General features: G+C 35.1%; 1 protein-coding gene across 7 annotated transcripts in view; it reads right to left on the reverse strand.

Moving 5' to 3' along the window:
- VRK2 (VRK serine/threonine kinase 2) overlaps positions 1 to 18335 on the reverse strand; it is a 101249-nt gene that overhangs the window by 44641 nt on the left and 38273 nt on the right. For 6 of the 7 annotated variants that reach the window (XM_066378219.1, XM_066378218.1, XM_066378222.1 and 3 more), the window contains exons 6-7: positions 17538 to 17643; positions 15625 to 15717 (exon numbers count right to left, since the gene is read on the reverse strand). In XM_066378219.1, the coding sequence (XP_066234316.1) occupies positions 15625 to 15717; positions 17538 to 17643 (199 nt within the window). The remainder of the gene's footprint in view (positions 1 to 15624; positions 15718 to 17537; positions 17644 to 18335) is intronic. The other variant, XM_066378221.1, reaches the window with a different exon arrangement.

Here is an 18335-nt window from a genome sequence, read left to right on the forward strand (position 1 = left end):
CACTTTTCAAGGACTTAATTTTTGGGGGAGTGCAATCTAATACCTTGTCATGATTTAGACTATTAAATATAATTAAATCATTTTAATGAGCATACCCTATGGTAGCAACAAATGTGTCGGTTAAGTTCTCATTATCAGAGACTAGTGGAAATTATATTACTGGGGGAGACAGTCACTACATACTCATAATTTTGTTTTAATAGCAATTTAGAAAACACTTTAAAAACTCTAGAAGAACATACTTATTCAGCAACTTTAAAAGCTTTTATATAAAAAAAAGGCCAGCTTTTATCTTATTTGAATAGGATATATTATTTTCCTATCCTAGCAACGTGAAAATCTTCACAATAAACTAAATGCTTACTGACTAATGAAAATCATTTCATGCCCAAAGGAGAAAGAAGCATGGAATAAGCAGCATGTTGTTCACAGAAGTCATTCATATCTGTTACAAACAAAACTGGTAGATAGCCTCATAGATGCTACTATATGTTAATGTAAATCTGTGCTTTTTATTCTTTTTATTATACAGTACAATTTTGCTTCTCAACTTACCTACCTTGTTCCTGCCGGTAAAATAATGCAGCATTACCACTGTGCAGCCTAGACAAAATAATGCAACTTTCAAAACTTTCCAGCTTACTTTTCACACATGACATTTATTAGAATATAAGCATGAAGATAGACTTTTCAAGAATATGGTTTGACCGTATCTCTTAGTGAGCTGTAAAAAGTCTGCAGTTAATGATAGATGTGCTTATACTTAAAAATCTGCTTCATAATGTTGTGTTTTCTTTTTGTTCTGCTAGACCTCATAACTACTCATACTTCAAATCTGGAATTTTATCATTTTTCTTTACATTTACTAGAGAGAGGGAAAGAGAGAGAGAGAGAGAGAGAGAGAGAGAGAGAGACTTAAAGATACAGCCATGAGGTTCAATGAAGCAGCAGAAAAGTTGTGTCACTTGTCATTCTCTCTTCACTCCCTCTTATGCTCCACCAAGCCCAAGTCTATGACCCCCTTAAATGGTGCTATAAATTCAAGCATCATAACAAAATACTGAGGTATATTTAGCACTATTTGAAATGATATTAGCATTTTGACCTCATGACCTGCTTTTTTATTAGTAACATATGAAGAGGGCTATGACTTTAACACGCTTTCCAGACTTTGGGAAGAAATTCTCTCAACAGCTGAGGCTTGGAGTTGCTTCTTTAGTAAAAATGCCTTCACCTACAAAAGAGAATCTTTCCAATTATAGGCTATTTCCAATTTGTCCTTTTGACACAAGTTCTCAAGGATGATATAAAAGAACCTATAATAGCTTCTCTTTATAATTTCCCACGTGATTTTAAAGCATGTAACCTGTGTCTGTCCTTTAACAAAATAAATAGGCAATGGAAGAGAATAATCTGAATTGCATCCAGTTTATAGTCTTCCTCTTCGCCTAAATCAAATCTGAACTTAAGACTTTTCAACCTATCAGATGCATTCTCAGAGCTTAGTATATCTATAAATAGCAGGTACTCACAAAATGTTAGCTGAAAGAATTTGACTGCCAGTGTATAATATTATCAAAAAGGTTGACCACATGTAAGTTGTGTCTACATAAAACATAGTTGTTCAATATTCAAAACAACCTTCCTGTTCTACATTAACTGTAATTCTCTTGTTTTCAAAGCCAGTGTCAGAGGTTGCCAGCAATAAGCCCACTCTTACATGCACTGCCCCTATGGTGTTTCGCAGCTTTGTAACACAGCCCCTAAAAAGGGGTGTCTCTTAACCCATCTAATTTATATAACTCAATAAGGTGATTCAGAATTCAGAAATGCCATGTTCCTATACTAACTAGTAAAAACAAACAAACAACCAAAAGCACTATATATATAGCCATTTGTGAATCAGGTTGCTCGAGTATTTTGGTCATAAAGAGCTCTTTGGCCTGACCAAGCAGTGACGCAGTAGATAGAGTGCTGGACTGAGATGCAGAGGACCCAGGTTCGAAACCTCAAGGTTGCTGGCTTGAGTGTGGGCTCACCAGCTTGAGCACAGCACTGTTGGCATGAGCGTGGGATCACAGACATGACCCCATGGTCATTGGCTTGAGCCCAAAGGTCACTGGCTTGAGCAAGGGGTCACTCGGTCTGCTGTAGCCCCCTGTCAAGGCACATATTAGAAAAGCAATCAATGAACTAAGGAACCGCAACGAAGAACAGATGCTTCTCATCTTCCTCCCTGTCTGTCTGTCCCTATCCCTATCTGTCCCTCTCTCTGTCTCTATCACAAAAAAAAAAAAGAAGAAAAAAAGTTCTTTGGTCATGTATGCATCTGGCCTTCAGAAATAGAATCTGATCAGTGGGACTCAGTAGGCACCTAATAAACTTGTATTGATTATTGACAGTCATAATGCTAATTTTTCAATAGCATTAACTCTCCTAGGAACTATGTTCTTGGAGATAGGTGATTTGTTAATGCATTCCTAAAATTTGAAATCTTTTCCCTTGTATAAAAAACAGAACCCAAGGTTCTGTTCCCTACAACTTGAAGGATGTCTAATGATCAAACTACATACCTGGAACTACCATTATTCAATTCAATTCAATACCATTCTTAACATCTAACCAGAATACCATATGTCATTTTAATGCAAATCTAAACAATTCTTGGGAAGCAAAATAAAAGTCTATTGTCATAAGCATAACAATAAAAATATTTTCTATCTATTAGTTACTGTTTACCATGTGCTTGATATTGGTTTAAGATTTTCACATGTTTAAATCATCTGATCCTTAAAATATCTCTTTGTAGGAAGTGCTATTACCCTCCTTATTTTTAGATGTGGAAATGGAAGAAGAGAGAGGTAAAATAATATGGCTAAGAACAAAGGGGTAACAAGAGTTAGAGCCAGAACTCAAAGCCAGAGAGCCTGATACCAGAGCTAGCTTTAACTATTCTGCACTGAACCCCCAATATAATTGAAAGTTATGCAAACGGTCACCATCTCCTACCAAACCTTTTGCTGGGGATTAGAAGAACATAAGTGCCCTTCTCTTTACATCTTCTTGCTTATCCTGAACAAGAACATTTAGCTCCAGAATAAACAAGTACACCGTATAATAAAGCAGAGATCCCATCGCACCTATTCAAGAACTAACTGCTTGGAGACCCTGTGTGTAAGAACACATCATGTTAAGGACACTAACTGATTTGGCCCTGCCTGGAGTGGCCCTAAGGAAAATAAAAGAGACTACTTTCTGCCTACTGTTTTTACTTCCCCCCTTTCCTTTTTCTTTCCCTATTCTGCTGCCCAAAGTTCACACATGGCCAAAATACACTGGTATCCAAGCTAAGGTGTTAGCAACTTACATGGGCCAGACATTATCCTAAGGTTTTTCTTGACCTTATTTGAAAAATGTATTATCTCAGCCTCCAATCAAAGGCTTTTTGTCTAAGTCCCTGTATTAGTTTTACAGGACTGCTAAAAAAGGGTCCCACAGACTAGATGACTTAAGCAACAGTAACTTATTGTCTCACAGTTCTGGAGGCTAGAAGTCTGAAATCAAGGTGTTGGCACGCTGATTCCTTCTGCGGGCTGTGAAGGAAACTCTGTTTCCAGCCTTTCCCCTAAGCTTCTGGGAGTGTCAGGTGCTCCCTTGCTTGTAGAAGTCATGCTCCCTGTCTCTTCACATTGTCTTTGCTCTATGCATGTCTTTCCCTTTAAAAACTTTTTTTTAAATTTTTATTTGTTGATTCCAATGAAAGAGGAAGAGAGACAGGAAGATCTATTCGGTCCTGTATGTGCCCTGACTGGGAATCGAACCTGCAACCTCTGCACTTCAGGACAATGGTCTAATCAACTGAGCTATCCGACAACAGTGGTCTTTCCCATTTATGAGAAAAGACAATCATACTGGATTAGGGCTTTCTCTAATCACCTCACCTTATCTCAAAAAGACTCTATTTACATATAAGTTTACATTCATAGGTACTGGCGTTTGGGACTTCAACATCTCTTTCGGGGACACAATTCAACCAAGAGCAGTCTCTATTCTACATTTCTCTTTGTGACTATGCTAACAGAGCTCTATCTGTAAGAAAACACTCATAATGGCTATATTAAATAGTAAAGTTCCGGACACAATGAATAGATTTTTCCCAATAGGAATTTAAGGCATGTATAAATGGCTTATTTGCCGGACTTGGCTAGGCTATGTCCAACTCCATTCGTTTGTTTTTAACTGTTATTCCTGAACACTGACTAATCAATTCATTTATACATTAACCGATTCAATTACTCATTGTTCACTCATCACTTATTTATCAAGCATTTATTATATGCCACATCTTGTCCCAGCTGTTGGATGCACATCAGTGAATAAAACACAGCCCTGTTTTCTTATTTGCAAGACTAGAAACTTAACCTCTTGATGAACACTTAATTTAAAAAAATCATGCTTACCTGGTTCTGAACCAACAGTTTTCTAAGTCAGATTTGTAGTTAACAACTGGTTCTATCCAGTAACTCAGCTGATTTGTAAGTTTAAAAGGGCCAACAAGATCACAGGATATAGGCTACTCAATTAGAGAAAGGGAAGTTGTGGCAGGAAAGTCTACGGCAATAGGTAATTTGAAAAGAAAAAGAAAGCAACAGAGAACTTAAGTACAATGAGAATAAAAATGTCTAAAATCCATTTTCTCAGGAATTTTAGGGTAGAAAAGAAAGTCGAAGAAAAATTGTATTTGATAGTGAGGAATGATGTTAATTTTGTGAAGTATGGTAATTGCATTGTTATGGTGAACTGGCATAGTTCTTTGGAAATGCATACATACTTAAGTGTTCAGAAGAAAAATATTATACCTATAATTTATTTTAAAACTTTTCAGACAAAAAATAGAACAAATTTTCAAAACCTTAATTTTTAAATCAAAGTGATGGATATATAAAATACTCCTTTTTCAGAATGTTTAAAATTTTTAACGAAAAGTTTAAAAAACTATCCTCCTAGAGGCAAAATTATATACTTAACATATTCTCACCTTTCTCAGAGTCTCAGTACTAGCATTTAAGCTTCACAAATTACTAATTTTGAATATGAAGACCATAGCTTCTAAATTATAATTATTAGGCTGATTTCTTCAATATTTTCTACTTATCACCATCCTCCAATACGACTTTAGTAGCCCACATTCATATAGCTGTCATTTGCATAGTTTTTTGAAATAAGAATGTTTAAATATGGATCAAATCTGAGTTAAATTTAGGCATCATGATAAACACATATTAAGAATAAATTTTGATAATGGGAACACTATTAAGTATCAGGTAACAGTTAAAGTAGTAGTAGTATTAACACATTACAGAATATCTAATGGAAATAGAATTTGGGGCTGACTTTATTTTCAGCTGACAAATCATATTGAAAGAATACCAAACGAGTAAGTTGGCAGAACTGGTCTATAAATAACAGATACATAGAAGCTATTAAATTTCAAAAACAACAAATTCATTTGACAAATAATTATTTTGAGACAAAAAAGTTCATGAAAGTGTGTTTTTTAAAATCATATTAAACGCCTAAAATTTTTATAGTTCAAGTAACTAAAATCATAGAAACAAATTTCAGTCTGTTTACTCAACTAAAAATATACAGCAGAATCTCAATAGGAAGAAAGCAAATACCGTGCTTGCTATACGTGACCACAAACACAAGCATGTCATTTAATCTATAATATAAACCTATCCACATGATATCAAAATACTTTAAAGTAGCCACACCAACTCTACCATCTAGTAATATTATGGTATCATCAAGCTAAGACATATAAAACTACTCTGGAGATAATGAGATACAGACACGTTACCAGGGCTAAATTTTATGTGTTCAACAAAGGAAATGTTACCTCTAAAAGGTAACCACATTATATACACAAATCATGCAAAATTTTTACAAACACATTCACATTCCATCTTACAAGTAACTGTGATTGATAAATGGATTGTGTTAGAATTCCCTCTAGCAAACAGTGAACAAGCAGCTTTAATGAGGCTTATGACCCTACCCTGTGGATATCCTAGGGAATCTGAAAGTGAATATTTGCCACCAGATACAGGTCAGTTGCTGCAATTCCTGCTCCCAGCACATTAAATTTTGCCTATATTAAAACTATTTAACTTCCTTAGCTGTGCGACAATAGGCAAGACACTTTGGAAACATTATTAGAAACATTACCTTCTTCAATAAGCATGAAAAACAGGTTTTCAGACAAACACAGAATTTTAGAACTAGAAGGAACGTCTGAGCTCACCTTGTCAAAGCCCCACATTATGTATAAGTGAAATCATTTGCTAAAAGCTGCCATTCTGCTCAATGTCAGAAGTGGGACTAGAACCTGCTTTCAGTTCAGCACAAGTCCTAGTAATCAAACGGTGTTTAAGAAAATCACAGGTTTCCTAAGTCATAATTATTTATCACTGCAGATACTGACATGAAAACTGTCCTTCTCTCCCTGTGAGGGCTTCCTCTGCAACTGAGCAGGCAATCTGGGGCAGAAACCACGGAGCACGGTGGGGTCAAGGTACTCTGTGCACTAAGTGAGACAGCAGGTATTGCAAGAAGACTGGCCTTGTGTCCTGAGAAGTCAGTAAAATATTTCTTGAAGACTTATTCCAAAAGTGACACTAACCTAGATGCTATGAGGAACCTACAAAACAAGGAAGGGAGTGTATCTACCTATAAGCCCCAAGGAATTCATTCTAGTTCAGAATGTAAGACAACACTAGACAAGTGAGACTTCAGTGCTAAAGAAAATCACAAAAGGAGATCAGCATAGACCAAAACCACTAAGAAAGCTTCACATAAGAGCAGGAATATAAGCAGGCATGAAAAACAATGTGCTTCTGACCAACAAAGAGGTGGCCTTCCATATGTGAGAGAGTACCTGCACCACTGAGATAAAAAAAAAGGGTACAAATTTACTAAAAATGGTTCAACTTTCTTCACTAGTGACACTGGGAGATAGAGCTAAATGGGTGGTACGCAACAGCAAAACCACCACTCAATGTCGTTTCTGGAAATGCCATGATAAGCAATAAAATCACATTTGTTTTTCAAATACTATAAATATATTAGGGCAACCATAAGCCTAACTCTAATATAATCAATTGTGCAGCATCATGTTATATTCCAAAGTCAGTGCAGTGAGAAACAGAAGTTAGAAAACTTAAGTTAGCTAGTCTAAGAGAAAGATATCTATTTATCTACTGGGGAAGTATGAGTTAGGAATTTATTTTTAAGGAATACAACATAATGCTTAGTACACAGTAAATATTGGAAATATTAGATGAAATTTACATACTTAGTCTTTTCTTAAGATGTGTCTCTGCTGTAAGCAGATATTTTTTAGTATAATTTAATTTTAAATTTTAATTTAAAGAATATTTTTACCAAACAAGTATACTTGATTTTCTCTTACTGAATACAGTATTACTACTGAAGCATTTTCTTTAGTATTTTGTCTAAAATAAAGATTAAAAAAAATAAAGTAGATAATGTAAAGAAGCACATAAGAAATCCTAGATATTTTAAAAAGATACTTTCCACAGATAAAGTTGAAATTATTTCAACAAAAAATGTTGAAGATGACAAAAGAAGTAAGGTAAGTAGTGTACATTTTGAAGTTAGCCTTCAAAATTCCAATTATGAAGACGATCAGGTAAGTTATCCAGAAATGGCCAAAATGAAATAAAAATATAGGAAAAAAAGTCAAGAAAAATCAAAATAATCTACAATGGCCCATTTGGACTCTCAATGATGCTATCTGACTGATTTTAAGGAAAAACACTGTTTGATTACCAGTATAAATAGTATTTAGAGAACTTTTTTTAAAACAAAGAAAAACCAATAAAATAAAAATGCCCCAGAATATCAATTATGCCCCCAATTGGCTACGTAGGACATTACTTTAACTATTAGGCTATCATTTCCCCTTAACTAATCATTGTTCTTACCCAATAACTCTTTTGACTCTACTTCCCAATGGTACCTCAGTCCTTACAACTCTATTGCTTTGACAAACGCTGTATAAGTGTCAACTTTTCCTGTTCTTTTTTCTTTTATTTCAACAATGTCTTTCCCTCTCTAGTTTTGACTCTTTTACCACTTTATTTTTTTCTCTTCATTAAATAGCTATTGCTGAAGTTCCTTTCTCCATAGTTTTAATTCAAAACATACATGAAGGGAGAACTGATATTTAAAACTATAATCCATGAAAACTTCCATGAAATAAAAGGCCTCACCTATATATCAGCAGATACCTAGGAACACCAATACACAATGGCCCACTCTAAAACATATCATGGTAAAACAATTAGACATTGTTAATAAAGAAAATAATCCTAAAGACAGCAAGACAAAAAGAACAAAAGCATACAATGGTAAGAGTAACTGGCAGCAGACCTCTTCCAAGCAGCATGCAAAACAAGGCAACAGATCAGTGTTCTCAAGAAAGAATGAACTAGGTATTCTAAATCCATTCAGGCTATCCCTCAAGCATCAATGCTACTGAAAAGTTTCATGCATGCAAGGGAACACTGTACTTATGAGTACTTGAACAATCTACTAGAAGATCAGTTTCATCCAATTAAAAGATGAGTGGGTAACTTTCACAAAAGAAAAAGGAAAGGTGAGCATTTAATATATTTATATCTAATATTAAAACAAGGGTACGGACAAATGAAAATTCAAATGATACTCATTCTGATAAAGTAAACTAGTGTTACTTTAAAATGAGGCAACAACAGTAAGGGAAAGAGGAGAGTAAACTAAGCTCATTGATAATGAATAAGTCAGTGGAAATAAAAAATATCACAACGAACTATCGTAGCAGTAGTAAAAGATGAAACAGAAAACCGCGGGCTAAAAGCAAGCATTTTTAAAAAATATAAATACTAACATACCATAAACACTACAACAAAGATATCAACTTTTATAAATCATCCCCCGCAAAAAACCTTAAAGAATATAAGATCAAAGAAAACACAAAGCATAAGAAACACAGCAAATATAAGTAATAATTATTTACCAAATAGCTCACCAATGATCTACAAAAAACTACATGAAAATCAAGGAAACAGAAACACAAATAATGAAAGACTTTTAAATACATACTTCTCTTGGTACAAAACACATCAAGGAGACAAAACCTAAATAAAGATACAGATAACAAATAATATAGTCAATAAGGTAGATCTTTTGAACAGTTATTAAACTTGACACTATGAAAACAGAGACTACTACTTTTTTTTTTTTTTAATTTTATTTTATTAATTTTTAGAGAGGAGAGAGAGAGGGAGAGAGAGAAAGGGGGAGGAGCTGGAAGCATCAACTCCCATATGTGCCTTGACCAGGCAAGCCCGGGGTTTCGAACCGGCGACCTCAGCATTTCCAGGTCGATGCTTTATCCACTGCGCCACCACAGGTCAGGCTAGAGACTACTACTTTTTGAAGAAAATTTATGAGAAAACATTTTGTGATCCTGGCTTAGGAGAGAAGCAGCACAAATCATAAAGAAAAAAAAAATCACAAATTAGGCCTCATCATAATTAAAAACATCTGCTTTTTGAAAGACAGATAAGAAAACAAAAAGATAAGCTACATATGCAGGAAATATCTAGAAACAAGTATCTGACAAAGGCTTCTGGTCCTCAAAACATAAAGTTGTCTTAATATAAGAAAAAGAACCCAACTCTAAATGAGCATATTTAATTCACCAAACATAAATAAATGCCAAATAAATATATGAAAGACACTCAATATCATTAGTCAATAGGGATGACTGACACAAATTAAAAAAACTCAGTATGACTACACATTTACTATAATGGCTCAAATGTTAAAAATTAATAAAACCAAGTGGTGACAAAACATGGAGCGACTGGAATTATCACACATTGTTTGTGGGAAGGTATAATGGTACAATCACTCTGGAAAACAGTTTGGCTGTTACTTTTCATGTTAAATGTATACTTCCATATGATCTAGAAATTCCGCTCCTACTTATTTGCCCAAAAGTTAAAAAAAACATATACCTATACCAAAATCTGTACGCAAATGCTTATAGCAACTTTATTCGTAATTGCCCAAACTGGAAACAACACAAATATCCATCAACAGAGAAACAGATAAAGTGTAGAAATTTTTAATAGAATGCTACTTATCATTAAAGAGGAATAAACTATTAGTGAACAACAGCATAGATAAATCTCAAAAACGATATGTTAAGTGATGGAAGCCAGACAGAAAAGAGTATGTATCCTATAATTCAATTTATCTGACATTCTCCACAATGCAAAAAATAGAGAGGCAGAAATCCGTGCCAGGGGCTGGAGGTGACCGAAGGGGATTTAGTGTAAAGGAAATAAGAAGACTTTTGAGGATAATAGAAATGCTCTGTATCTTGATCGTAATGGTGGCTATGTGGTATACATGTGTCAAAACACATTAAACTGTATATTTGAAAGGGTGGATTTTACCATTTATAAGTTACATATTAATAAACTTAACCTGAAAAAAAGTACACAGATCTATAAAAGTACGCAGATCTATAAAGGCTGGAAACGGGGAGGCAGACAGACTCCCGCATGCGCCCGACCAGGATCCACCCGGCATGCCCACCAGGGGGCGATGCTCGGCTGCGGGAGGGGAAGAGAGAGACAGGGAGGAAGGAGAGGGGGAGGGGTGGAGAAGCAGATGGGCGCTTCTCCTGTGTGCCCTGGCTGGGAATCGAACCTGGGACTCCTGCACGCCAGGCTGACGCTCTACCACTGAGCCAACCGGCCAGGGCAAGGCTTTTAATATATATTACCAAACTGCCCTTCCAGCTACCTCATTTCTTCTACTCCCACTAAATTTATATTCCCATTAGCATTCTACAACTCATCAGCCTCAATACAATCAACTTATTAGTTTTGAATTTTCCCAAATGATAAGTTCTTTAAAAATGTTGCCTCCTGGTTTTGATTTGTATATTTCTTAGTTTTTATTGATAGTGAACTTTTCCCCATTTCTTTCTTGGATAGTCGTATTTCTTCTCATTCTACTTATTCCTTTTAATCATTGTTTTAAGAAAGTATTTGGTGTTTTTATTAATTTTTTTTAGATCTGGTTATATAACCTAAAATATTTGTCATAATAAACTTCCCCCTAGTGTCTCATTTGCCTTTCATTTTTCCAATTTCTAAAATATGCACAACTTAAAATTTGAAATTTCTCAGTATTTTCTAAGATTTTCTTAATTTTATTTAGAAATTTCTTTCCTTATGCAAAGTTCAGTTAATATTCAACAATGTTTTTTGTAATTTTTAAAAGATTTAATTTTTTAAACTCTCTTCCTGTCTAATACAGTGGATACTAGACAGACATGGCTATTAAAATTGATACTAATTAAAATTAAGCTTTTCCCTATGTCTTCTCATTTCAGGTCTTACATTTAAGTCTTGAGTCCATTTTGGGTTAATTTCTGTGTATCGTTTAAAAATAAGACTCCAATTCCAATGTTTGCAAGTGGACATACAGCTTTCTCATTACTATTTATTGAAGAGACTGTCCTTTTCTCATCGTATTTTCTGGGCATCCTGGTCAAAGGTATTGATCATAAATGACTAGGTGTATTTCTGTGCACTCTGTTCCATTGGTATGGATCTGTTTCTATGGAAAGAGCATACTGTTTTAATTACTCTAGCATTGTTATACATATATAGTTTGAAATCAGGAACTAGAATGTCCCCAGCTTTGTTCTTCTTTCTCAAGATTGCCTTTACTATTCAGGATCTTTCGTGGTTCCATACAAATTTTAGGATTTTTTTTTCTATTTCTATGAAAAGTGGCATTGAAATTTTGATAGGGGTTGCAGTGAATCTGTAGATTGCTTTGGGTAGTATGGATATTTTTAAAAATATTAATTCTTCCAATCCATAAACATATGTCTTAGGAATGATTTTTTTTTTCAATTTATACCAAAAGCACAGGCAAGTAAACCAAAACAAATAAGACTACATCAAACTAAAAAGATTCTACATAACAAAGAAAAACAACATGAAAAGGTAACCTAATGGAATGTGAGAAGATATTTGCAAACCATTTATCTAATAAGGGGTTAATATCCAAAATACATAGGAATTCATGCAATTTATTAACATAAACAAACTGACAAAATCCCCAAAATGGCCCCAAACAACCCAATTAAACACTGGGCAAAGGACCTAAATGACATTTTCTTAAAGAAGACATAAAAATGGCCAACAGATGCATGAAAAGGTGCTCAACATTATTAATCAAAGGGACATGAAAATAAAACTACAATGAGACATATTCATACTCCTCTTAGGGTGGCTATTACCAAAAAGACAAGAAGTAAGTGTTGGTGGTGGTGTATAGAAAAGGGACTCCATGGCTAGAAATGTAGTATAGTTATTATGGAAAATCATATAGAGGTTTCTCAAAAATTTTTTAAAAAATAAAACTACCATATTATTCAGAAATACTGCTTCAGGGTTTATATTCAAAGGAAAATAATTCATTATCTTGAAGAGATATCTGCATTCCTGTGGTACTGCATCATTATTCACAATAGCCTAGATATGTAAACAGTGTCCACTGAGAGATAAAGAAAGAAAATGAGATATATATATATATGGATATATAAACATATAAAATGTGCAGTGGAATATTATTAAGTCATAAAAAAGTGTTTCATTTGCTACAACATGAAAGAACCCAGAGGACATTACACTGAGTGACGTAAGCCAGACACAGAAAGATGAATACTGTATGATTCCACTTATATGTAGCATATGAAAAAAGTGAAACTTACAGAACCAGAGAGTAGAACAATGGTTGTCAGGGGCTGGGAGATGGAGAAAATGGGGAGATGTTGGTCAAAGGGCACAAACTTTTAGGTAGAAAATGAGTAAGTTCTGGGGATCTAACGTACAGTATGATGACGATTGTTAATAATTCTGTATACTTCAAATTTTCTAAAAAAGTAGGTCTTAATTGGCTGCTATTTGTTTTGCTGTCAGTTTCTTTCACAATGCAGAAGCTTTTTAGTTTGATATAGTCCCATTCATTTATTTTTGTCTTTACTTCCCTTGTCTTTGGGTCAAATTTATAAATTATTCTCTACAGCCAAGGTCCATGAGTTTAGTATCTATGTTTTCTTCTACCTAATTTATTGTTTCAGATCTTATATTTATATCTTTGATCCATTTTGAATTAATTTTTGTGTAGGGAGACAAACTGTAGTCAAGTTTCATTCTTTTGCATATGGCTTTAATATCCAAAATATAAAGAGCTCACAAAGCTCAGCAACAAACAAGCAAACAATCCAATTAAAAAATGGGGAGAGGAGCTGAACAGACACTTCTCCCAAGAGGACATACAAATAGCCAACAGATATATGAAAAGATGCTCACCTTCATTAGCTATTAGAGAAATGCAAATCAAAACTATTGATACAAAGAGATACCACCTCATACCTGTTAGATTAGCTATTATCAACAAGACAGGTAACAACAAGTGTTGGAGAGGCTGTGGAGAAAAAGGAACCTTCATTCATTACTGGTAGGAATGCAAATTAGTACAACCATTATGGAAGGAAGAATGGTTGTTCCTCAGAAAACTAAGAATAGAACTACCATATGACCCAGCAATTCCTCTACTGGATCTACCCCCCAAATTTGAAAACACTGGTATATAAAGACACATGCACCCCTATGTTCATCGCAGCATTATTCACAGTGGCCAAGACATGGAAACAACCAAAGTGTCCCTCAATAGAGGACTGAATAAAGAAGAAGTGGTACATAAATACTATGGAATACTACTCAGCCACAAGAAATGATGACATGGTGCCATTTACAACAACATGGATGGACCTTGAGAACATTATACTGAGTGAAATACGTAAATGAGAAAAAGCTAAGAACTGTATGATTTAACACATAGATGGGATATAAAACTGAGCCTCATGGACATAGATAAAAGTGCAGTGGTAACTAGGGGAGGAATGGGGGAAAGGGTGTAAAGAGGGACAAATATAAGGTGACAGAAATGATGTGACTTTGGGTGATGGGTATACAACATAATCAACAGTTCAAATGCTATAGAAATGTTCACCTGAAACCTATGTACTTGTATTGATCAATGTCACCCTGTTAGATTTTCTAAAAAAAACCCACAAAAATAAGTAGGTCTTAAGTGTTCTTACCACAAAACAAAACAGGAAGAAGGTTAACCATATTAGGTGGTGAATGTGTTAACTTGATTATGATAATCATTTTTTTTTTAGAGCAGTTTTTAGATTCAATTTTGGTAAATTTAGAGCAATTTAGGTAAAACTGAGTGAAAAGTACAGTAAATTCTCATATACCCTCTGTACACACCAGTCCCCAAACAGAGCCTCCCCTAGCAACATCCCACAGCACAGTATCAACATCTATTCCAACAGAGAAACCAACATCGACACATCATCATCTCCAAAAGTCTCCATTTACATCTGAGTTCACTCTTCGATTCTGACAAATGTGACATGTACCAGCAATGTATTGTAGTATCGTACAGAACAGTTTCATTTCCCTAAAAATCCTGTGCTCCATCTATTCACCCCTCCTCCCCTCTAAGCCTGTGAGCAATCACTGATCTTTTTAATGTCTCCATAGTTTTTCCTTTTCTAAAATGTTATGTAATTGGAATTACCGATTTTCATCTAGTGATATGCATTACTTAAGGTCCTCCGTGTCCCTTCATCTTGCTCATTTAACACTGACTCATATTCCCTGTCCAGATATGCCACAGTTTATTTGTCCAGTCACCTATTAAAAGCCATCCTGTTGCTTCAGGTTTTGGCAATTACAAAGAGAGGTGTTATAAACATCAATGTATAGGTTTTTGTGTAGTTTTAAGTTTTCAATTTCTTTGGGTAAATACTAAGGAGTATAACTGTTAAATCATATATTAAGAATATGTTCAGTTTTGTAATAAGCCGCCAAATTGTCTTCCATGGTAGTCATACCATTTTGCATTCCCACCAGCAATGAATAAGAGTTCCTGTTGCTCCACAGTCTCACCAGCATTTGGTGTTGTACCCACACTTTAATGTTTAATGGCTACATGCCGCCAATGGCTACTGTACTGGCAGTAATATACAGGAAACACAGTAATATATTGGAAATGCTGCTCTGGTTAAAGCTTAATCATTTACATGGTAGAAGAGGAGCTAATGTGACAGCTTTTTAATTTTTTCTCTGCATAAAATCCCTGTCTTCTCCCATTGGATATTGATGGATCTTTGTTTGTATTTGCCCAGAAGGTCAAATTTCTGTTCAGCCACTTCTTAACTGTATGCCCATTAACAAATTATTTAACCCCTCTGAGTCTCAATTTCCTCATCCTAATTACTTATTAGTTTAGTGCATTAAATTAGATAAGCAAGGTAAGATAAATTACAACATTCATCATGCTAAGTCCTCATTTGTAAACTCGTCTGCGTGAGGAGCTTGTTTTTAGAATATCTCAGTACGGTACTTTGAGGACCTTTATAAAAGCAAAGCTTAATACTGTATTTACCCGATCTGGATTCTTATAACCCAAAAGTAGATTCGCTGCTTTTATATCACCATGAACATATTCATTTTCATGTATATATTCCAGTACATCCAACTGTAAAGAGAAATACATAAGGTTATACTGATGTCTATTTAGAACTCATGATCAACTTGAACACTTTGAATATAGAATAACAAGTATTTTTTTCATATTAACAATGACAGAATGAACTGTTTCACAATTACTTATCTATTCTAAAATAGCAAATGTACTGGTTGAATAAAATGATCCTCAAATATAAGTGTTGTGTTTTTTGTGTTTGTTTTTTATTTATTCATTTTTAGAGAGGAGAGAGAGAGGAGAGACAGAGAGAGAGAGAAGGAGGAGGAGCTGGAAGCATCAACTCCCACATGTGCCTTGACCAGGCAAGCCCAGGGTTTTGAACCAGCGACCTCAGCATTTCCAGGTCGACGCTTTATCCACTGCGCCACCACAGGTCAGGCAAATATCAGTGTTTTGATTGAACCTCTGATAAAAGGAAACCAACATTCAACAATGCCTCTGCCTATGCTCCTGACAGAACGGTGGCCAGATCACACCATGCAAAGGGGAAAAATACGGTAAAATTAGAGGTTTAAAGTAAAATAACCATAAAGCCCATTCAGCAATTCCTTACCCAAGGAATAATTATAAATCAAGTTTTAAGGACTCCAGAACAAAACACCATGTCCACAAGCACAAAGAAAGGCCCTTTCCCTCTGTATAGTAATAGAGTAAACCAGAGTAAACCTTAGCTTCATCTCTGAATCCTCTGAGCCTTGCATGTTTCCTACCAGTGTTCAACAAACATTTGCTGGCTGGCTAGATGGATGAATGGAAAAATGGGGAAATTAATGAGTTCTATTTGCCCCATCCCAACCTGGCACGAGTAGCTTCATTCTATTTAAAATGGAAAAAAATTAAGTGAAGCTTAGGCAAACCAAACACAAATAAGATAAGACAAATATGTGGTATAAACAAAATGTGTGCATGGGTGCCATTAAGATTTCATTGCTTCTTATTTGGCAAAGTATATATTATTCATTGTCACACTAATTACTGCCACCATCCCAAACTCATAATAAAAACTTTATAGCACCTCCATACCATCATGAGCTTAGTATGGAAAATAATATAATCTGCCACAGTGCCTACTGTTATAAATATAACTGACAAAAGCGATGTTATTCTTATAGCAATGCAACCTTGTTCTGCTATATAAAACAAAGTGAGGGAAAAATCAGACTGTAGAACCAATGCCTAATTGAGTTTGTAGTGCCAAACATAGCACATTCTGTCATTTACAGAGCCCACTGTTATCAATTTCACCAAAATAGCCTCTACTCTCAATAACTGACATTTCTAGGGTAATAATCATTCATTCTCTGATAATTCCACAAAGGGCAATGAAATGCATATTGTAACAAGTAAATAATTGGAAAAGAGAGCATGTGAAATAAAACATGTCTTCTGGCCCTGCCTGGTTGGCTCAGTGGTAGAGTGCTGGCCTGGCATGTGGATATCCCAGGTTCGATTCCCGGTCAGGGCACACAGCAGCAGCACCCATCAACCTCTTCACCCCTCCCCCTCCCATTTCTCTCTGCCTCCCACCACCACAGCCATGGCTCGATTGCAGAGAGTGGCCCTGAGCACTGAGGATGGCTCCATGGCCTCTGCCTCATGTGTTAAAAAGAGTTTGTTTGCTGAGCAACATGGCAACGCCCCAGATGAGCAGAGCATCGCTCCTTAGTGGGCTTGCTGGGTGAATCCCAGTCAGGGCACATGCAGGATTCTGTCTCTACCTCCCTTCCTCTCAATGAATTAAAAATAAATAAATAAATAAATAAATAAAAAGAAAGAAAGAAGAAAAGAAAAGAAGAAACATTTCTTCTTACCATTCGAATACCTAGCTGCAGGACAGTTGATTTTTTAAAAGTCCCATTCTGGTCAGAGATCTTCTGTAAATCTATGCCTAGTCTTTCCATAATCATAAATCTGTAACTACAAGAAGAAGATATCAATAAGAGATCTTAAGATAGCAGTGCTTGAAACTCTCTATTTAGGAATTGAAACAAGAAATAATATTCCCAATATAACAATAAAGAATGATGCAATTTGAACCATTAGAGAATGAAGTATATTAATAATGCTATTTTTTTGCAGAAAGATGTTACTTAGTATTTTACTTTACCATTAAGTTTTCTAGAAGAGAATGCAGTGCTGAATCACTGAGACTGCCTTAGATGATGAAAAATAGTCTTTCTAAATTATAGTTCTGAATTTAGTTCATTTTGCCTCCATCAGCTTTGAACAAATTATTTGTCCATACAGAAAGTCTTATTTTTTCTGAGCCTTATAAAATCATATTTACTATCTCTACATTCATAAACACACCTTTATAAAAACGCACTTTTCCTGTTCTGTTTGGCACCTCTATCCCTTCTTTTCTTCTCTTCACTTACATACCTACACAGGACCTTATTCTAAATCTATCTATGTATATACGACACACAAGCATGCTGTAGAAACTTTTGTCTTCGTTTTACAAACACGTGACCTTATCTGCACTTTTCTGCATCATACTTTTCTCAGTAGTATCTCACCAAAATCCTTCCCAGCCCACTGGCATGCTTCTAACTGGTTTACTTAATGTGCTGTATAATATTGCATACTATGCATGTATCATCCTTAGC

Source organism: Saccopteryx leptura, chromosome 3 (assembly GCF_036850995.1).
Source record: "Saccopteryx leptura isolate mSacLep1 chromosome 3, mSacLep1_pri_phased_curated, whole genome shotgun sequence".
Lineage (NCBI taxonomy): Eukaryota > Metazoa > Chordata > Mammalia > Chiroptera > Emballonuridae > Saccopteryx > Saccopteryx leptura.